Raw genomic sequence first — 23,757 nt, 5'->3', positions numbered from 1 at the left:
AAGATATAGACTGTAGGGAATTAGATGGTGACATCTTGCAAAATGTCCAGATTACAGAGGAGGAAGTGCTGGATGTCTTGAAATGGTTAAAGGTGGATAAATCCCCAGGACCTGATCAGGTGTACCCGAGAACTCTGTGGAAAGCTAGAGAAGTGATTGCTGGGCCTCTTGCTGAGATATTTGTATCATCGATAGTCACAGATGAGGTGCCGGAAGACTGGAGGTTGGCAAACGTGGTGCCACTGTTTAAGAAGGGCGGTAAAGACAAGCCAGGGAACTATAGACCGGTGAGCCTGACCTCAGTGGTGGGCAAGATTGTTGGAGGGAATCCTGAGGTACAGGATGTACATGTATTTGGAAAGGCAAAGACTGATTAGGAATAGTGAACATGGCTTTGTGCATGGGAAATCATGTCTCACAAACTTGATTGAGTTTTTTGAAGAAGTAACAAGATTGATCAGGGCAGAGCAGTAGATGTGATCTATATGGACTTCAGTAAGGCATTCGACAAGGTTCCCCATTAGCAAGGGCATGGTACACTGGGGAAACCGAGCAAAGGCTACGACAACGGATGAATGGGCACTGCACAACAATCAACAGACAGGAGAGTTTCCTCCCAGTTGAGGAACACTTCAGTGGTCCAGGACATTCAGCTTCGGGTGACCATCCTCCAAGGTGGACTTCGGGACAGGCAGCAGAGAAAAGTGGCCGAGCAGAGGCTGATAGCTAAGTTTAGTACCCATAGGGAGGGCCTCAACCGGGACCTTGGGTTCATGTCACATTACAGGTGACCACCATTGCACTATACACACACACAGATACACCTACACACACACACACACTCACACAAATACAGGCACTCCTATACACACATACACACACACATACATACAGACGCGCACACAGACACCCACACACATCATTACAGACACACACACTCCCACACTCACGCATGCACCCCCTCACAGACTTAAAACACTCTGCACTCACTACACACACACACATACGCTTTCTCACACTCACAACCCAGACAGACAGACAGACACACACACACACACAAAGACCCACATACACATATATATTTTGTGGGGTGAATTTGTATTTGCAGGGTTACATTGTACTTTGCTCAAAAACTATGTGAATTTATGTAAAACTCCATTATCTCACTTTTTAGATTAGAATCAATCTAAACATCATAGCATAGACAGAGAACCCAGGGGGCCAACACTTTCAACATATTGTCGAGCTATCACCATTGTTAACAGCTAACCCGAGAATGCAACTTTTTAAAAAAGTTTTGTGATTTACACATGAAAGAAGTGAAACTATCACTGTATTCTAACAGATGAAAGGCTTAACAGACAATCAATTTTTCAATGTATAATTTCATTTACATCACACTGTAAATTTTTGCTATAAATTCTGTGTTAGGATTGAGCCCTCCACTATCACCTGATGAAGGAGCGTTGCTCTGAAAGCTAGTGTGCTTCCAATTAAATCTGTTGGACTATAACCTGGTGTTGTGTGATTTTTAACTATATAGACAAAGTCTTTTCCCTGGGGACAGGGAGTCCAGAACTAGAGGGCATAGGTTTTAGGGTGAGAGGGGAAAGATATAAAAGAGACCTAAGGGGCAACTTTTTCACACAGAGGGTGGTACATGTATGGAATGAGCTGCCAGAAGATGTGGTGGAGGCTGGTACAATTGCAACGTTTAAGAGGCATTTGGATGGGTATATGAATGGGAAGGATTTGGAGGGATATGGGCCGGGTGCTGGCGGGTGGGACTAAATTGTGTTGGGATATCTGGTCGGCATGGACAGGTTGGACCGAAGGGTCTGTTTCCATGCTGTACATCTCTGTGACTCTATGACTCTCTATGTAAAGGTTTGTCCTTTTCTAATAAAATAATTTCAAAAACTTTGGAGGTATGCTGTGGATTAAGGAGCAAAAAGATTCAGCATCTTGAATTTTTTTAGGGGAATTCGATAGGATGAAACTAGTCACTATATGCTTAAGTACTACATAAAAGAGGTTTTATTTTACTCCAAATATCTTTGCAAAATTACATCAAAACAAAGTTATTCACTGTTCTGTCGTAAAGTTTAGCCAAAACTAGTAAGGGAGGACCACACAACACAAACCACAGTAACACTGCACAGCTTAAAGTGATTATAATTAACATAGATTTTTTACAAAGTTGAAGTAAACAGTAAATAATATGTCCCTCTTGTAACTTCCATATCTGTTTCTTTCCTTTGGTCTATAGAACAAACTAGCAGAATAAAACATTTAATGTACCACATTTACACTGTCATGTATATGTTAATTATCATGTCAATCAATTGTTACACTGAATGCCACCAGTTTGTAGGACAGCAAACCAGTTGCACATTCTTACTCGTATCTTATTGTTCTTTAAAAATAATCAATAAACAATCATTAGTTAGTACATGACAAATGATGCACTGAACAACTGGAATAATAATTAAGTGAAGTAGTTCACTCAAAAATCAAACAAATGTGGCACAAAGCATGCGCAAGAAATGGGATCAATCATTTGTCTAATTGGAAGTACTTGAGCTATGACATTAACATTGTGTGGTTTATTTTTCTACGAACTATCAATCCTTGTATATTCTATCAAGCCACATTAGCTTTATTTCCTGAACCAATTTTGACAGAAATATACAATGTAAAGGTCAAAGAGTTTCTTCAAGTAGCCTTTCGGTACAAAATACAAAATATCAACATCAGGACTGGAGATGAAAAAATGTTCTTTTATTATTAATGGGTACGGAACAAGCCTTAGTCTTAGTTTATGAGTGCTCATTCAATTACTTGTTACATGGCTGTTTAGAGTCAGAAAAGAAACAAAATCAGTAAGAATTGGGTGTAATAATTTGGGTATAAAGTTAACTCCCTAAAATGGGTGAGGGTTTGGATGTGCTGGGAAGTTGAGATGTTGTTCAAAAGAAATGTTGCACAATGCACCTCAAACCTGCTTGCTTCTAATTTTGATAAGTTATGACGAGGGATGGATGATCAGTTGGTGCTTGGGCAGTGAGGGGTGGGGAGCAGAGTTGCTGAAATCTTTTAAACAGCTCTATGCCTTCATTCAATACATTTTTTATGTTTATCTATGTAGGCTAGGCTTCCCAGGCTTTAGGAAACTGGGCATGTAAAAGGATACAAGGAGAACTCCTGCTGGCTGGGAGAAACATGATCAACTCTGACTCTCCAGGCTCAGCAATCTAAGATAGTAGTTTAATGGGGCTGGTCTTCAGATAAAAGTGCATTGTCTCTGGACAGGCTCTTAGTACAAAATCATTCCTTAATTGGATCCACTTCACAGCAACAAATGCAGAAATTGCTGGAAAAGCTCAACAGGTGCAGGTTCATTATTCCTTGAAAGTGGAGTCACCGGTAGATAGGGTAGTGAAGATGGTGTTTGGTCTGCTTTCCTTTATTGGTCAGATCATTGAGTATAGACATTGGGAAGTCATGTTGTGGCTGTGTGCAGTTCTGGTCTCTTTATCATCGGAAGGATGTTGTGAAACTTCAAAGGGTTCAGAAAAGATTTACAAGGATGTTGCCAGGAGGATTTGAGCTGTAGGGAGAGGTTGAATAAGCTGGGGCAGTTTTCCCTGGAACATCGGAGGCTGAGAGGTGGACTTTACAGAGGTTTATAAAATCATGAGGGGCATGGATAGGATAAATAGACAAGGTCTTTTCCCTGGGTTGGGGAGTCCAGAACGAGAGGGCATAGGTTTAGGGTGAGAGGGGAAATATGTGAAAGGGACCCAAGGGGCAACCTTTTCACACCAGGTGATACCTGTATGGAAAGAGCTGACAGAGGAAATGGAGGAGGATAGTACAATTACAGCATTTAAAAGAAACTTGGACGGGTATGTGAATAGGAAGGGTTTACAGGGATATGGGCCAAATGCAGGCAAATACTTTTCATCATTTAGATAAATGATCTGGATGTGAGCATAAGAGGAATAGTTAGTGAGTTTGCAGATGACACCAAAATTGGAGGTGTAGTGGACAGCGAAGAGGGTTACCTCAGATTAAAACGGGATCTGGACCAGATGGGCATGGGCTGAGAAGTGGCTGTTGGAGTTTAATTCAGATAAATGCGAGGTGCTGCATTTTGGGAAAGCAAATCTTAGTAGGACTTATATACTTAATGGTAAGGTCCTAGGGAGTGTTGCTGAACAAAGAGACCTTGGAGTGCAGGTTCATAGCTCCTTGAAAGTGGAGTTGCAGGTAGATGGGATAGTGAAGAAGGTGTTTGGTATGCTTCCCTTTATTGGTCAGAATATTGAATACAGGAGTTGGGAGGTCATGTTGTGGCTTTACAGGGCATTGGTTAGGCCACTGTTGGACTATTGCGTGCAATTCTGGTCTCCTTCCTATTGGAAGGATGTTGTGAAACTTGAAAGGGTTCAGAAATGATTTACAAGGATGTTGCCAGGATTGGAGGATTTGAGCTGTAGGGAGAGGCTGAATAGACTGGAGCGGTTTTCCCTGGAGCTTCAGAGGCTGAGGGGTGACCTTATAGAGGTTTATAAAATCATGAGGGGAATGGATAGAGTACATAGACAAGGTCTTTTCCCTGGGTTGGGGAAGTCCATAACTAGAGGGCATAAGTTTTGGGTGAGAGAGGAAAGGTATAAAAGAGACCTAAGGGGCAACTTTTTCACGCAGTGGATGGTGCGTGTGTGGAATGAGCTGCCTGAGGAAGTGGTACAGTTGCAACGTTTAAAAGGCATCTGGATGGGTGTATGAATAGGAAGGGTTTGAAGGAATATGGGCCGGGTGCTGGCAATTGGGACTAGATTGGGGTGGGATATCTGGTCAGCATGGACGACTTTGACCAAAGGATCTGTTTCCATGCTGTACATATCTATGACTCTCAGCCATTTGCCTCTTTGAACCTGTTTTGCATTCAATAAGACCATGGCTGACCTGGTTGTGGTCTCAATTCACACTTTCCTGTCTGCCCATAAGATCTAACTAACTCAACCTTGAATAAGTTCATTGACCCAGCCTCCACTGTTTTCCAAGGAAGTAGATTTGACAGAATAACGACCTTCTGAGAAAGAAACATTCTCCTTATCCCCATATGAAATGTGTTGTGGATCAAACTAAATCCCCCTCGGGTGGCATGGTGACTTAGTGGTTAGCACTGCCGCTTCACAGCATCAGGGTCCCAGGTTTGATTCCAGCCTCGGGCACATTCTCTTTGTGTCTGCGTGGGTTTCCACCGGACGCTCCGGTTTCCTCCCACAGTCCAAAGATGTGCAGGTCAAGTGAATTGGCCATGCTAAATTGCCCATAGTGATAGGTGCATTTGTCAGAGGGAAATGGGTCTGGGTGGGTTGCTTTTCGGAGGGTCGGTGTGGACTGGTTGGGCAGAAGGCCCATTTCCACACTGTAGGGAATCTAATGTCCCTAATCTAATCTAATCAAAATATATTAAGACGATAGCCTTGACCTGAACTTTTCCTTATTTTAAAGACAAGTGCCAAGCATTGCATTCTGGATGTAATTTGATTTGTTAAACTATCAGTCTTGAAGCATAACACACTTTCTCCTTAAACTATACTTGAAATACAACAAGGGAAAGAAGAAATTGGAATAACGACTATTGAACAGTAACTGTTTTAATTTAGTAACATCCCATAAACTGTTGGCAAAGGCAAATTTGGTAAAGTAGAACTGGAACCCATCCATTCAGGCTGCTTCTACTGTTCCAGCTTTAAAAAAACCCTAGGTCCCGGAAGTTGTTCACTTTATTGACTATGGAGCAGACTGCCTGTCACCTCTACACCAAGCTTCCTTCATAAAGAAAACCAGGGCAAAATATGCTTCTTAAAGCCATACTATTGTCACAAAAGCAAGACCTTTTATTCTAAAACTCCATCTCCTAGTTTTATTTCCCAATGCAAGAAAAGAATACTCTCATAATCCAGTTTGTCAAGTCTCCTCAGAATATTATGTAGTTCAATAAGATCACCCAATGACTTTTACAATGTATATTTCTCCTAAATCCAAAGAAATGCCCATTTACCCCCAGTGTCTGCTTCCAGTTAGTTAACCGATCCTTTATCCATGTTAAATATTATCTCTTGCATCGTGAGTGCTTATTTTGTGTTATATCTAAACTTTATCAAATGTCTTTTGGAATTCTAAATTCCCCTTTGATGTACATCTCCATGTTCCCCTTTAACTACCTAGCTTGTTACTTCCTCAAAAAAAATTGTGAATAAATCAGTTAAATGCATAAATTAGTTAAAACAGCCTACCCACCGCCACAATCTCTACTCCCTCCAGCCCCAGTCCATTAAGCCCTTTCCCAATCACCAGCACTCGTGACTTCTAACTCCTCCCTAATCTATGATCTTTGACCACTTATTGTCCCAGTGACCCCTCCCTAATTGTGGTGTATTCACACAACTCAACCTCTGTCCAGACCGTTGCTAAGCCTGTCTAATTCTCAGGTGCAATCTCAATGGAATATTTCCAACTGAAAAACAGCTACAACCTCTCATCAAGCTAGGTTCTTGGTAGGAAATCAAATTTTGAAAACACAATTTTCCTGAAATTAAAACTGCCCTGGAAACAACTGGTTTTCTGGATTCTCCCACTTCTCAAAATCTCAACAAATTAAATATTCGATTAGGATAATATTTAACTTTAACGTGTAATATTGTAGCATTGCTTTCAGTGGGTGGCCTAGGGATAGTATTTATATTGTGCAATGCTTACTCAATCATATCAAGTTATATTGCTGCATATATCAGATGCTACGCTTCATGTGAAGGGAGTTTTGCTCATATGTGTTGGAATGCTTAGGTAGAGCTTGGCATTGAGATTATAAAGTCCTAGTAAGGTTCCAATGTGATCATCTTTACTGCAGATTACTGACTGCACGTGGCTTCACATCTCTTTGTTTTAGCCTTTGGTAAAATCAGATTGTTGGTCTCTGTCAGTCCTTTCAATGTTGGTGAACGCTGGGCACCATTTCTCATTAATGGAAAACTAACAACAGAAACAGTTCCAATTTAATTGGCACAAGTACTACATCTTCTTATTGTTGAAATTCAATAATGAGGTTAGTTAGGGTGATGAACTTGATACAACATGTGGTAGTGAAAATTTAGATTGTGAGGAGATAGCGAATTATCTATTGCATAAAATTGATATAGTTCAATAAGATCACCCAATGACTTTTACAATGTATATTTCTCCCAGAAACAGGTCTCTGATGATGAACTGTCTCCCAACCAGAGCTGTGGTGATGAACTGGTTGTGTCCCTACCTGTGGAACAGGAGTCCTATCTATCATGGCAATGCATTATAACATGTATGAATATGTTGATTAAAAATACAGTATCAATATCCATACAACTAGAACATGAGATATCACAATGCATTTGTTGCCCTTGAATAGAAATTTATATCGAATTCATTTGTTGCTCTTTTTGCTGTTGTTAGCTTCAATTAGCAGCTGAACATATTGGAAGTATAGGAGTTGGGAGGTCATGTTGCGGCTGTATAGGACATTGGTTCAGCCACTTGTGGAATATTGCGTGCAATTCTGGTCTCCTTCCTATTAGAAGGATGTTGTGAAACTTGAAAGAGTTCAGAAAAGATTTACAAGGATGTTGCTAGGGTTGGAGGATTTGAGTTATAGGGAGAGGCTGCATAAGTTAGGGCTATTTTCCCTGGAGCATCGAAGGCTGAGGGGTGACCTTTTAGAGGTTTATAAAATCATGAGGGGCATGGGTAGGATAAATAGACAAAGTCTTTTCTCTGGGGTGGGGGAGTTCAGAACTAGAGGGCATCGGTTTAGGGTGAGAGGGGAAATATATAAAAGGGACCTAAGGAGCAAATTTTTTATGCAGAGGGTAGTACATGTATGGAATGAGCTGCCAGAGGAAGTGGTGGAGACTGGTACAATTTCAACACTTAAAAGGCATTTGGATGGGTATATGAATAAGGAGAGTTTGGAGGGAAATGAGCCAAATGCTGGCAAATGGGACTAGATTAGATTGGGATATCTGGTCGGCATGGACAAGTTGGACTCTAAGTGTTTTCATACACTTTCATAGAGATATATGGAGTAAGACTCCACAATATTTATCCCATTTGTATCTTGTAGGATTCATGCCTGTTCCAGTTGTCTGTAATGGCATTTTTTAAATATAGTTTTATTAAGAAAGGGCAAGTTCCCCTGAATATTCAAAATATATCTGTACATGCATCTCTGAAAATTGGATCTATATGCCTTCTGTCTGTGTGGAAAGAGAAGTGTCGGTGAGAAAAATCATCTTTTTAATCTTGAAGTTTTAAATTTTGCTTTCCTGTGAAAGACTTATCTGAAACTCGAACTGTAATTAAGTTTGTACTTTTAAAAGTTATTTTTAAAAAAAAAAATGAAATGCCCAGCTGTGACCTAAATTTGCTTCAGAATATTTATCCTGGTAAATAGTTACAGGAACATTTCTTATTATATTTGGATTTGAACATAAAAATCAACAGTTAGTGGTTCTGATTAATGTAAAGTCATCAATCAACTGATATCAAAGGGCAGTTTCTACTGATTTAAAAATGCCCCTACTGCTAAGGGTGCATTTCTATTCTTTCCAACAATCATTTTCTCGCTCAACTAACAAATGTGACACATCATGTATTTGTTAGAGCTGTTAAGCTCATATTTACTACTCAAGTAGTTTTAGCAGAATCTGTCACTTTAAGAAATCATAAATATTTTCCAGTTGGATTCTGCAACTTTGATAAATTTAACCCATTACAAGTAGCTTAAAATAGACCTCCACAAAAATGTTGTTTACAGCTTGACTATGTCCATTGTCCTGTGTTTAATTTAAGAACCAATATTAAAAATACTTTACATTTTTGAGGTTTCTGTATTTCAAGTTTGAGATCTTTTTCTGCACTGAAACATTTGAAAGAAAATGGATACGTTCAAGAACATTGGATTAAAGGAAGAAAATAAAACTTTTAAGGCACATGATAACATCTGGAAAAATGCTTTAACCTCATAATGCAATCAGAATGGGGAGCAAGCCTTATTTTGTGCAGGAAAATAATATTTGATAAATCTATTAGAAGATATTGACTGGTAGCTTCCAGTGAGCCATGATTTCTTTTTCCTTTATTCATTCACGGGATGAGAGTGTTGCTGGATAGGCAGCATTTATTGCCCATTCCTAATTGCCCAGAGGGCAGTTAAGAGTGAACCACATTGCTGTGGGTCTGGAGTCATATGTAGGCCAGACCAGTAAGGATGGCAGTTTCTGTACCTGAAGGACATTAATGAACTAGATGGGTTTACTGACAATTGATTCATTTTCATCATTAGATTCTTAATTCTAGATATTTATTTAATTTAAATTCTACCACTTGTCGTGATAGGATTTGAACCCGGGTCCCCAGAACATTATCTGGGTTTTTGGATTAATAGTCTTGTGATAATACCACTAGGCCCTTACCTCCCCACTGTTAATTTCACTGTTGACACCTGCAGTTTATTGAGAAATTTGATTTATCAGTCAACTCTTGTTTTCTGTGTGTGGAATCATAAGAAGTGGGTGAGATACTGAATGAATATTTTGTGTCACTATTTGCTGTGGCAAAGGACATGGAAGCTAGGAATCTTGGGGAAATAAATTGTGATAACTTGAAAAGCGTTCATATCACAGAAAAGAAGGTGCTGGAATACTTAAAACCCATACAGATAGATAAATCCCTGGGATCTGATTCTATATTTCTAGGAACTTTGTGGCAAGCTAGGGGAGAGATTCCTGGGCCCCTTGCTGAGATATTTTAATTATCGACAACCATGGGTGAGATGCTGGAAGACTGGAGGTTGGCTTATGCGGTACCATTATTTACCAAAGGCTGTAATGAATACTGAGGGCACCATAGTCCAGTGAGCCTTATGCCAATGGTATGTAAGTGTTGGAGAAGATTCTGAGGGATGAGATTTACATTCAAGGAAAGGCAAGGACTAATTAGGGATAGTCAACTTGATCTTGTGCATGGGAAATCATGTCTCACTAACTTGATTGAGTATTTTTGAAGAAGTGACAAAGAGGATTGATGAAATTAGAGCAGTAGATATCTATATGGACTTCAAAACATTTGACAAGGTTCTGCATGATAGACTGGTTCATGAGGTTAGATCACATAGGATCCAGGGAGCGCTAGCCAATTGGATTCAAAATTGTCTTGAAGATAGGAGACAGATAGTGGTGGCCCAGGGTTGCTTTTTGGACTGGAGGCCTGTGATCAATGGTGTGCCATAAGGATTGGTGCTGGGTCACAGTTTTGTCATTTATATAAATGATTTGGATGGGAATATAGGAGGCATAGTTAGTAAGTTTGCAGATTACATCAAAATAGGTCGTGTGTTGGACAGTGAAGAAGATTATCTTCGCATCCAACAGAACCTTGATCAATGTGCCAATGAGCTGAGGAGTGGCAGATGGAATTTCATTTAAATAAACGTGAGGTGTTGCATTTTGATAAAGTATACCAGGACAGGCCTTATACAATTAATGGTGGAACCCTGGAGTGTTTGGTCGAACAAAGACGGCATTTGGCATGCTTGCCTTCATTGGTCAGAATATTGAGTACAGGACTTGAGACATGTTGCAGCTGTGAAGGACATTGATAAGGACACTTTTAGAGTACTGCATACCCTTCTAAAGTAAGGATGTTGTTAAACTTGAGAGGCTGCAAAAAAGATTGACAAGGATGTTGCCGGGACTTGACGATTTGAGTTATAGGGAGAGACTGAATAGAGTGTGACCTTATTCCCTAGAGTGTTGGGGGCTGAGGGTGACTTTTTAGAGGTTTTCTCAAATCAGGTGGGCTATGGGTAGGGTAAATAGCCAAGGCCTTTTCCTAGGATAGGAATTCCAAAACTAGAGGTTTACGTAAGAGGGGAAAGCTTTCAAAATGACCTAAGGGGTTACTTTTTCACACAGAGAGTATTAAGTATGTGGATTGAACTGCCAGAGGAAATGGTGGAAGCTGGTACAATTACATCATTTTAAAGTCAACTTGATGGATATATGAATAAGAAGGGTTTCGAGGGCTATGACAAATGCTGGCAAATGGGTTTAAGTCTGATTAGGATGTCTGTCTGGTTGGTTTGGATGAATTGTCTATTTCCGCCCTATATGACTCTGTGACTCTTTAATTGGAGCTGCATCCAGCAGCTTTTCCTCATGGCGAGTGCAGCAAGTCAGCTGCCACAGACTACACCGGGCTCCACACTTGATCATGATTCTCTGAATTGTAGTCTGAGGTTACACTCTAGATTAGGGAATGGCCATTTTGGAATGAAATGAAGAGAAACTGTTTAGCTCTAAAGATTCTTGATTCCATAGGATTGTGGATACTCATTTGATTTAGACTTGAAATGTGGATATTGTGATTTAAGGGTTATGAAAAGAGGGTGATTAAGTGAAGTTGATATAGAAGTCCAGTCATGATCTTGCATAGTGGAACACTCTTAAATTGCCATATGACCCATTGCTTCTGTTTCTTTGGATGATATTTTGGGAGGCAGGGGTCAGCGGGGGGAGGACAGAGTGGTTAGCATTGTGGAGCACTTGGTGGGATGGTCTTTGGAGGGATGGTCTTTGGAGAGCCAGTGCTTACTCAGTGGGCTGAATAGCCTCTATTTGTGTAGTAGGGATACTATGATATGTCCAGAAGTAATGCAGTAATTCTAAACCCTCCATTTATTTCTTAAGTTCAGTTGTGAAGAGTGGCATAAACCTCAATGTTTTGTATACTATTTAATTTGGAGCACATTTGCTCTAATTAAACTGAACAAAGTTAATTCGCCTGAACAATATCATAATTCTGGAAAGATTTGGTGATGATATACTGTCTGTAAAACCTAAGTTGTACAAACTTTCTTCGGGAAAGAGGCAAGTCTATGTGCAATAACGTTAGTCACCATTGCAACCACATGAAAATAGTATGATAAAAATGTTGAGCGCTGACACATTTAGTAATTAGTACATAATCGTTGAAATGGACAAAATGCACACAACTTTGTGTATGCATACAGCTGGCATTAAAATAGTACAGATGGAATTTTACAGCTTTTCACGTACAAGAACTGACACCTGCACAGAATTGTGAAAATACAGTTTTCAGGTTTGCAACGATTCAATGAAGTACTTTTTCCCTCAACACCTTCCACTTCCATACCAAAAAAGTCCTGCTTAATGTGTGAAGGAGTCTTGCTTTTACTATCCTCTTTAAAACCCATTGATTCAATGAAAACTTCAAGAGGCTGGTGAGCCTAAAGTTCTTTTAACAATTCAGTATATTGTAGGAATCACTTTAGTACAACTATGTTTTCTTAATTCAAATGTCATTGCCACAGCTGATTGTTATTATAGGCAAGTTATTTATATTGGATATAGAGTAGAAGTGGTGTATGTTTCGCACTTTAGTGCTCAGTTGCCACTTTTGGACCAAAGTTGACATTTGGGCCCATGTTATTGTATTTTCTGCATTATGCATATTACAAATAATTATGAATTTTGGTGTGGTAGAATCTTGAAATAACTGGAATAATATTTTAGTAAATGTTATGTGATGCAGTGAGAACATAACAGAAGAGTGAATTCTAAATTATATTGAGGGTCCAAGCTTTTAAGCTAGTTTGTGCTACATAGGAAGAAGATAAAATAAACAATTAGACAGAAGTGTGAGTAGAATTAGAAATAGTGGATGTCTTCAATGTATTTTTAATACATTCTTCATCATAAAGACTGGATAGAGTTTTGGATTAATTTGTTAGGTTTAGAAATGTTTAAGTTGAACAGATCAACAAGTCCAATATTATGAAAAACTTGCAATTAAATGCCAGCACAAGAAACTAGAGAGGAAATAGGTGAACCTCGACTTGATTTTCTGAGAGCCCCTTAAACATACCTACTATATTTGAATGTTATTAGATTGTAAGTGTAATCTCAATATTTGAAAGAAAAATGATGCATGTGGACCAATTAGATTAAATGGATAGTGGATAAAATAATGAAGAGAATTTTACAAGACAGTAACAATTTTCCTTAGACATCGTAAGAAATAATGTGAGGATTTTGAAGTCATATATTGTCTCTCAGATCTGGTAGTAATCTTTTGAGGAGGTAATTAACTTAGGAAAATAATGCATTTAGTTTTTCAGAGAGCTTCTAGTTAAGCTCTGAGGAGTTTTATAAAGAATAAAGCTCAGAACCAATAGAAAAATAACAAATTGAACAGAAATAGAAAGATGATGAAAAATGTAAATTTATTGTGTGTTTTTCCATGCTCCCTCTCAACAATTATCCATCTGTATTTTGGAGTTAAATTACTACAGTGCAAAGCCAAAGAGGCCTGAAACAGTTTGATTATTTTGTGAAAAGGTCATGTAGAACAAATCTTCTTGCTTACAAAGAATGTTTGCATCTTGAAACCCCAACACAATAACTCTTATAGCGGGTTGATTGACCTAATACAGTTTACATATATAAAAATTCAATCTTGCTGAAAAGAAGGTAGAGTTATGTGGCTGTTTTGAGATGTGATCTAGAAATGGTTTAAATCTCCCAAAAGTATTTTTTCAGTGAAACCATAGTTTTACAAATAGTCTTCCTAACCAATTTCTTTTCTTTCTCCATGTTATTTTTCCTTCAATTTTACTTCTAAGTTTAAAAGCATTCCTATTTTTTTGTTGAGGGAAAATATGCTGAAACAGCAATCCATGAAGTAAACTCAAAAACTTTAGGCTCTGACTTGAATGGCTTTTTTAATTTCACTAAATGCATTTTCTTTCCAAATTTTTTGCACCCGCCACTTAAAAAGACTGATCAATGTTGTACAAGCTGAATCTGAATTCTAGGCCTTCTTCCAAACTAGCACTATCACTTATTGAAAGACTCTTGCCTCTATTAAACAGACAACATGGCATCATGTTTGATAAGTAAAGCTTTGCAGTCAGAAATGTTCCGGAACAATATCTCTTGTTCCGGAACAGTAAATCTCTTGTCTGACTTTAACCCACCCAGATAGAGACTAAAGCCAATTTCCTTTCCAACTAGTAGCAAAGGCGGTTCAAGTGGCCCAATTTATAAAGTGACAAAGCACAGTCCATACAACTGGTGAAGCATTCAAAGAATAAGTTCACATTTATTTGATATGTTTTCTTTTCTGTTATTTCTCCTATCCATCATGCTACCTGCTATTTCCCGATGGACATTGACCTTTGTTAATGCTTCTCTGTAATAACTGATCTTATGAAGATATATTGCAGTGGGTTAATTAATTCACCATTTTTTTTGTGCAGGTTTCTATATCCCTTCTTCAGGGATATCCTGTTGACATATCCTTTATACAGCCCAGTTGAGATTAGAAGTTATTTAAAAACAAAGTCAAACTAAAACTTGTGTCCAAAAGTTTCAAATCACAATTTGCTGTCTTGTTATTGCTACTAATTTACTTATAGCAGTGCTGTAATTTCCAGTAAATGTAAGCTAAGCATGCATAAGCTATCAATTTTTTTGAATTAGTGAAAGCAGTTAATTTTAAATACACTAAAAAGTTTACAAATCATATATTCTGCTATTTATTTTCATATATTTTAGAGTACCCTCGACTGAATGACACTTTGAATTGCATATACAACTTGCACTTTCTTCATTGCTCTACCAGTACTATTTACAAAATGTGGATTCCACCACAGTCACACTTTAAACTGCAATCACTTTCTACCTTGGAATGATATCACTTTGAATATCAAAATTAGGTTTCTTCCCTTAACACAAATAAGTGTCCTATTAGTGTTAATGCGAGAATGTTTTTTTTAACAATTTATGATATTGAAATAATATATTTGGAATGTTTTTCTATATGAGAAATGCAATAATGTGTTTAATAGGATGATGTGGTGAATACCAGTCAAAAGTAGAATAGACAAATTAGAAGATGACAGAGGCATGGTCAAAGAGTGAAGTTTAGAGGTGACTGTTGAAGTGTTAGAGAGTTAAGAAGTGAAAGCAATTCAGCAATTCCAAGGCAAGGATGACTGAAAACTCTGCCATGAGTGATGGAGGTTGCAATGAGATCTAAAATTGTGCAATTGACTGGTGATGTGCAGTTATATAAACCACAGAAGATTGGCTGAATGCCATGTAGTTTTAGACTTTATTAAGCATGCTTATCTTTTCAGTCTACAACCTATCTGTCAAAAGAAGTTAAAGGGCGAAAAGATATGTCTCATGCATCCAGTAAGGACTTGAGGATTCCTTTACTTTTTCCAACTCACTTTCAAAGTTTGAAGATTAAATTGTCAAAACAAGTGTAGCATCAGTTTAAATCTCTGATAGCTAATATCTGTGTTCGGTTATGTGTTAACAGAACTACCTGTGATCATAGATTCTTTGGATTGTTAGAAGCACAAATGAAAAGATGTTAACAATTCAGTTAACAATCTGTCCAGACAATTTTTGAGGATGAAGCGAAGTTATTTCAAATGTGTAATAATTTGGAAACCAAATAAGGCAATTCTTGAGTTTTTTTTCATGGAAATTTATTTTTATTTAAAGTCAGCAAGCTTACTAATTGTGCATTCAGTAATATGCCTCTATCCTGCTGACAAGTCAATATCCCTATCAGTATACTTGGCATAACTCCTTGTTCTTATAAAACTTCCAGCTTATTGTGAACAATGGCTTGGGAGCTGCTACTGTTTTTTTAATGATGTGTCACACTTCCCAGTCTTTTTTTCCCTTTTGTAGCACAATATCACATCAATAAATTATGTGAAGAGTATTTTCAGAACATTGTGTTTTTAAAGTGGATCAATACTGTTATACATTTGATTTTGCAGCTTTGTAATACATTCAATTGTAAAATGTAGCTTCCAATTAACCATGTATTGCAAAAATGGGCTGAATTTCTAATATTAATGTTGCCATATCTGCACTTGTAAACAAAGTTCATAGATAACTGAGGAGTAGAAATGTTCAAATTTGCATGCTGTTTACCTTGTGAAGTCATGCAGGTTTGAAAAATGCTCCAATTTTCTCTCTCACCATATTGTATTGCGTTAGAAACATTTGGTTTTACTAAGACTGAGCCTGTTTCACTATGTGTGCTAATAAATACAGACTGGTAAGTCTTTATCCTTGTTCAAGCACAACAGTAGGGCCATGTGCTATAGTTTCTTCAAATGTAAAGAAAGAAATGTATGTCTCAAATATGGTGAAGGATCTGGGTGTCCTGCTACATGAATCACAAAAAGTTGGTGTGGAGTTTCAGCAGATGATTGGAAGACAGATGGAATGTTAGAGATTATTGTAAGAGAAATTAAGTATGAGGGCAGGGGAATGCTGCTAAAGCATGGCAAGGCCCTGGTTAGACTGCATTTGGAATACTATGTGCAGCTTTGGTTTCCTCACTCAAAAAAGGATAGAATTGCTTGAGAAGCTGTTGAGAGAACTTAACTAATTCATGTGATGCAAGTGTTGTGCACAGTGGCTTGTGAGACATAACAGAAGAGGTTTATGAGGGAAGTTTGATCAGGTTGGGCCTCTACCCATTAGATTTTAGAAAAGCTAGAAGCTGGATGCTAAGAGGATGTTCCCTCCTTATGGAAGCATGTAGAGTAAGGGGACAGTTATTTAAAAATAAGAGATCTCCCATTTAGCACTGAGATGAGGAGAATCTTCTTTGAGAGTCATTACTCTGTGGAATTCCCTTCCTCAGAGAGCAGTGGAGGCTAGGTCATTGAATACATTCCAGGCTGAGTTATAGACTTTTGATTGAAGCAATATGGCAGGCTGCAACCTGATCTTACTAAATGGAGGAGTAAGTTCGGTGGCCTGAATGGCCTACTTCAGTTAATTCATGTGATATTGAGTTGTTGTACATGATTGAATGGTCAAATCATATTTACCTTCCAAAATTCCTTTTGGGAAGTGTGGCATTCTGCTTTTGGAAGGGTGGCTGGGTAGATTCTGAGACTACAAATTAAATGGTCCTATAATGATATGATCTGACCAGATTCTTGCTCAGCTTTTCTGAAGATGCTGAAGGTGGAACTATCTGTGGATTCAAATGTAGACTGGTTGCTGATCCTGGATTCCTTTGGTCAGTTCACTGAATTTGTATGCAAGTCAGCTAACTAATTTGACTCATTTTGAGGAAGCATAGATATTCTGGCTGCTGCAGTTAATCATGATATTGAATTCAAGGAGGTTGATTGGAAACCACCAGCATTCTGCTTATTTGGAAACTGTGTGGCTGCAACAAGGTATGCTGGCTTCAGGTACTAAATGAAAGATAATTAAAGACACACTATTATTGCTGTGTGATGGTTTTACATTGCAAAAGCGTTCAATTTGTGTGTCATAACAGCATCAGGACAGATGCCCGCTCAATTAATGCATAACTTTAGAAATATTAAAAGATGAAAGGGATATTGATGTGAGACCTAGAACAAGTGACTAGTGTATGAATGCACTGCCTGGGCAAAAGAAGATGCAAGTGTTTAAGTGCTAACACATCATCATAGAGGATTAGTTAACTAACATGAAGAAGCGAGAAGTGAGTCATTTTTGGGTTCACAAGCTTTAGAGTGCCACAAGGGTCAATACATTTCTGCTGTATATCAATTATTTGGCTGAAGGTGGGAGAGTAAATTAGGAGGACGACATTATAAATCTACAAAGGGATGTTTGAGTGGTTAAGTGGATCGGCAAAGAAATTGGCAGGTGAACATAATGTAGGAAAATATGATCTTGTCCATGTTATTAGGAAGAATAGAAAATTAGAATTCTTGTTCAATGAAGTGTGCAAGGTGATGTGTTGGAGCAGCGGCAGATAAACGTAAAGGTGAGGTGTGTCAACCTGATGAGGCTACAACCCAGGTCTACTTATATACCAGGTAGCAGAAGCCGCATGCATTGGACAGAACTGAGAAATCTCATCACAAGCTGATCAGATCAGGTTTGCAGCCTGCCATGTCCAATTTTGAATGGTAATGGACAATCAAAGAATTATCAAGAGGAGGAAAGTCCACAAATGTCCCTATGCTCATTGATGGAGGAGCATAGTATTTTAGAAGAAAAAAAATCAAAGCTAGAACATTTGCATTTATCTTCAGCCAGAAGTGATGATTAGATGATTAACCATGGTCTCATCCTGAAGTCCCCATGAACTCTTCAACCAATTTGATTCACTCCACGTGTTATAGAGAAGTAACTCAAGGCACTGGATATTGCAAAGGCAATGGGTCCCAACAGTATTTGAAGAATAATAGTGAGGATCTGTGCTGTAAAACTAGCTGTGCTGTTTGCCCATCTGTTCCTGTGTAGCTGCAATGCTGGCATCTACACAAGTGTGGGGAAAATTGACTCGATAAGTCCTGCCTCCCAAAAGCAGGACAATCCAAGCTACCTAATTGACACCCTGTCAGTTTCCTCTTGATCATAAGCAACATAATTTATGGGACCATTGATTATGCTAACACATGTCCCTTTGACAGGAATAACTTGCTCACTGATCCTTAGTTTGGGTTCTGCCAGGGCCATCCACTCCTGACCTTATTATTGCCTTATTTACCAGCTTTGTAATATTGTAGCTTCAAGTGCATGTCAAAGGCTAGGAATCCTGTAAAAAGTAATTTTTCTGCCATCTTCCCAAAGCCTGTCCACCATCTACAAGGCAAATGTCAGGAGTGTGATTGATTACTGTCCATTTGCCCAAATGGATGCAGCTCCTACAACACTCAAGAAGGTCAACACCAAGGCAAAAAGACACACTTGATTGGGATCCTATCCACCATGTTCAGCATTTGTTTCTTTTACCGCTGATTCAGCAGTAACTGCAGAAACTCTTGAAGGCTATTTCATCAGGACCTTCCAAACGCCAACCTCTGTTGCATTGGACAAGGGCAGCAAATACACAGAAACACCATTACTTCCAATTTTTCCACCAAACCACACATCACCCTGATTTGAATTATACTGGCATTCCTTTAATAGTCAGTTTGTTAAAATTTTGGAACTCCCTTCGTGACAGATTGTGGATGTTCCTACATTCCAAGGACTGTAGTAGTACATAGAAACTAGGAGCAGAGATAGGCCATTTTCCCCTTCAAGCTTGCTCCACCATTCAAAATCACGGCTGATCCTTTATCTCAATGCCATTTTTCTTAATTTTTTAATGCCCCTTGATGCCTTTGTTTTCTAAGTATCAAGAAAGCAGGTCGCCACCATCTTCACCAGTGGATCCATAGGGCGTGGCTTGACAGGCTGGGTATTGTGAGGATCTCTTCCCCCACTTTTCTCCATGTTAACTCTGCTTTCTCTCTACAGATGATGCCAGACCTGCTCAGTTTCTCTAGAAATTTCAGTTTTTGTTTCAGTCTTCCATTTAAGATGCGCTTGAGGAAACTTGTGATCTGAGAATTTGTGTTATGTCTCATGGTCAGTATGTTGTATGGTGTGAAGAGACATGCTCCTGTTTTGAAATATAGTAGCTAAATATTATCTCAAACACTTAAGTGACTGAGGATTTTAATGTTTTTACATAATAGTTGCAATAAATATCCATGGATTCTTCAGTATGATTAAATTCATGCCCAGTTTCTTCTGCTGTGGGAAATAATAGTGTATAAACATTACTGCATCAGATCAGGAATCTGCTAGAGGCAAACTCAACCCCACTGCAAGTATCATTCTTCTGTGAAAATCTCTTCCTCAGAGAACAGTGCCTTCTTGATTGACAAGTGAACCAAAGGTTATAAAGGGTGGACAAGAAAGTAGAGTTGAGGCCATAATCGGATCACCCATGATTTTATCAAATGGTGGAGCAGGTCCGAGGAGCTGAATGGTCTAGTGTTGCTTTGAATTTTGTATGTTTGAGTGATCCATTATTTCATTTTGAGAGAGATTGTTATAAAGTTGAAGGGAAGTAGTTGTAGAATGGAACTAAACTGCTGTATCTGTTCTATGATCCTGTTCATCTGATGGTTTTGAAATTGTAGAAACAAAAGATCACCTCAGGGTGCCAGTTGCAAAAGAATCAAAGTGAATGAAAATAACAGAACAAGCTACATCTTAGAAATGAAATAATCAGTATTGAGGTGTTTTTCACAATAATGCAAAAGTAAACAGGTGGCATAAGAACTTCAGGCTGAATTGTACAATCCTTCAGTTTAAGTCTGATGTTTCCAGTGGTCTAAAATAATAATTGATGTAAAGGAAGTTACTGTGGCTTATTAACATGTTGGGTTCCTTCCTCTTTCTCAGCATCTGTGGTGATACAGAGCTTGCTGTATGTGTGTGAAACAGTTTAGCAGACAGCTGAAAGGAAAGTTGAGAAAAGTTGCATTGAGATCGAAACCTGCCTCGATCTAAATGAGGATAAAGACAATGTGATAGAATTGCGCCATCAGCTGTTCTACCTTAGAGACGAGTTGGATGGGATGGAGCTATACTTTGATTTTCATATTCATCAAAATAATTTAAAACATTATCTCTTCAGTTAACTGACTCTGCAAAATACACGTTTTCAAGGTACTGGTTCCACTGCAGGTGTCCAAACTGCTTGAAGGTTTATGCAAGCTATGCTGAATTAATTTGGATATCACCCAGGGTTGTTGACTGGATGAATCTTTATATCCTGTGGGCCCATTAATCAAATTAGAGCTTATTTCATGATCGCTGAACTCATTTTAATAAGATGATGCGATGATTACTTGGGTAATAAATTATCATCTCTAACCAGCAACTCTTAAATTCATATCAAAATCGTAATTGTCAGTTTGCTCGTATTTTCTTGAGCAGAAAGGCAATGTTCCATTCCATTTTGAGAGAAAGAATTACTAACTGCCTACATCCATCAGCAATGGAGAAGATAATGATTTTGATTTGTTCATGTTTGTATGTAAAAGTCGAATAGACCTTATGGTGGATCTATATAAATTGAACAGCACTTAACTCAAATTTTACTTAAATGTTTCCTAGACAGACAAATTTATTTATTCACCAATCTCCAACGCTTCTGTGGTATCCATTAATTAATATGCAAAGAAGACCATGTTTGGTCTTTGCAATATGCTGTGTAATGTTTTTGACTTTCATGATTTTTAATGCAGGTATTTATGGATATCCTTTCTTGTGAACAATATATTCAGTTATACATGGAATTTTAACCCCCTCTGTTTTTTTGTTTTGCAGGTATGGTTTTGGTGATGCTCGCCGACCTCTCACGGAAACTGCTATTTTAGTTGAAGATATAGTGCACTCTCAATTGATTAACATGGTAAGATTTATTAAAACACAAAATTGAGACTTGAATTCTTGGATAATATTTATTTGAAAAATGAAGTGTGCCTTTGGGGCACGCTCAATGTTATGATGAAGAGCATGTTACCCTTAATTTAACTGAACAGTTTGGTAAAATGATTCGGAGATGCCGGTGTTGGACTGGGGTGTACAAAGTTAAAAATCACACAACACCAGGTTATAGTTCAACAGGTTTAATTGGAAGCACACTAGCTTTCGGAGCGACGCTCCTTCATCAGATGATTGTGGAGGGCTCGATCGTAACACAGAATTTATAGCAAAAATTTGCAGTGTGATGTAACTGAAATTATACATTGAAAAATTGATTGTCTGCTAAGCCTTTCATCTGTTAGAATACAGTGATAGTTTCACTTCTTTCATGTGTAAATCACAAAACCCTTTTTTTTTTAAGTTGCATTCTCGGGTTAGCTGTTAACAATGGTGATAGCTAGACAATATGTTGAAGGTGTTAGCCCCCTGTGTTCTCTGTCTATGACCTGATGTTTAGATTGATTCCAATCTAAAAAGTGAAATAACAGAGTTTTACATAAATTCATGCAGTTTTTGAGCTCAGAGTTCGACATGAATCTATGTGGTTTTTGAGCAAAGTGCAATGTAACTCTGAAAGTACCAAAACAAATTCACCACACACAATATATATGTGTGCATGTGGGTCTTTGTCTGTCTGTGTGTGTGTCTGTCTGGGGTGGGGGTTGTGAGTGTGAGAATGTGTGTGTAGTGAGTGCAGAGTGTCTTAAGTCTGTGAGGGAGTGCATGTGTGGGAGTCTGTGTGTCTATAAGGGTGTGTGTGGGTGTCTGTGTGCGCGTCTGCGTGTTTCTGTGTCCGTGTGCGTGTGTAGGAATATCTGTGTGTGTGTGTGTGTAGTGCAATGGTGATCACCTGTAATGTGACATGAGCCCAAGGTCCTGGTTGAGGCCCTCCCTATGGGTACCGAACTTAGCTATCAGCCTCTGCTCAGCCACTTTCCTCTGCTGCCTGTCCCGAAGTCCACCTTGGAGGATGGTCACCCGAAGGTCCGAGGCTGAATGTCCTGGACCACTGAAGTGTTCCCCAACTAATCCCCAACTAATCTAAACATCAGGTCATAGACAGAGAACACAGGGGGCTAACACCTTCAACATATTGTCTAGCTATCACCATTGTTAACAGCTAACCCGAAGAGAATGCAACTTTAAAAAAAAGGGTTTTGTGATTTACACATGAAAGAAGTGAAACTATCACTGTATTCTAACAGATGAAAGGCTTAACAGACAATCAATTCTTCAGTGTATAATTTCAGTTACATCACACTGCAAATTTTTGCTATAAATTCTGTGTTACGATCGAGCCCTCCACAATCATCTGATGAAGGAGCGTCACACCGAAAGCTAGTGTGCTTCCAATTAAACCTGTTGGACTATAACCTGGTGTTGTGTGATTTTTAGTTTGGTAAAAGAAATGGATAAAGTGAGGACAATGTGGTGGAAACCATATGCAGAACTTTCAGAAGAGTTTTGATAACATGTCACTGATGAGACACATGACAAATGTCAAGAAGTATGGAATTGAATACTAGATAGAAATATGGATTAAAAGATAGCTCGAATAGAAAATGCAATGTAGGAATTAAGCAAAATTTCTCAGGTCAGTCAAAGTGGTGCCTCACAAACAACTGTTAAGGGACCATCATCATTTATCATACGGACAGTCGCTGGATTATGATTGGGTTCCAATCTTGAGTACGTTTGTAAGTCAATTTGTATAACAGTCAGATCACAATATATTATAACCATTTGTAAGTACGAAAAAATGTTTGAATGTCATATCTTTAAAATTAATATAGAATCACATTTGTAATTACAGGTAGTTCTTCCATAATGCGATGGTTATATTCTTTTGCAACCTCATATTATAGAAAAATCACGCTTTAGAAACAGCGCTTAGTGTTGGAAATGTAATCACGTTACACAAACACATGCCTTAAAAGTTCACACTTTAGAAACAGTGTCAATTGTATTATAGCGAATTCACGTTAACAAAACACGTGTTATAGCAAAATGATCTGTATCGGGGTTTTGCAAGTTGCTCCTTTGTAAATTTTGACTATGTACATAACTTAGGAATTGAAGGTGTGATGCTGAAATGTCAAATCAGGCGATAATTGGTAACTGAAACATTTAACAGCTATAAAAAGATTTATTAATGGATTGAATAGAAACTTTAAAGATTTATTTTGACCTTCTTTATACTTGATTTATAAATAGTCATTTTAAATATGTAGCAATCAATAGTTATGTATTATAATCAAATGTGTTACTGTTTTCTGTGGAAATTCATATGTAACACCATTTAATAATCTCA

The 23,757-nt window shown here is 38.2% G+C and overlaps 1 protein-coding gene across 4 annotated transcripts in view; it reads left to right on the top strand.

Moving 5' to 3' along the window:
• The window catches only part of supt3h (SPT3 homolog, SAGA and STAGA complex component), a 469,942-nt gene that overhangs the window by 234,690 nt on the left and 211,495 nt on the right, over positions 1-23,757 (top strand). For all 4 annotated transcript variants that reach the window (XM_087979893.1, XM_087979857.1, XM_087979852.1 and 1 more), the window contains one exon: positions 21,288-21,372. In XM_087979893.1, coding sequence (XP_087836019.1) covers positions 21,288-21,372 — 85 coding nt within the window. The remainder of the gene's footprint in view (positions 1-21,287; positions 21,373-23,757) is intronic.

This window comes from Chiloscyllium plagiosum, unplaced genomic scaffold (genome assembly GCF_037043375.1).
Source record: "Chiloscyllium plagiosum isolate Xiang-an unplaced genomic scaffold, Cpla_swu_hap1 HiC_scaffold_3, whole genome shotgun sequence".
NCBI classification, from domain to species: domain Eukaryota; kingdom Metazoa; phylum Chordata; class Chondrichthyes; order Orectolobiformes; family Hemiscylliidae; genus Chiloscyllium; species Chiloscyllium plagiosum.
Note: the sequence above shows the minus strand (reverse complement) of the source record. Positions and strands in the feature narration are given on the sequence as shown.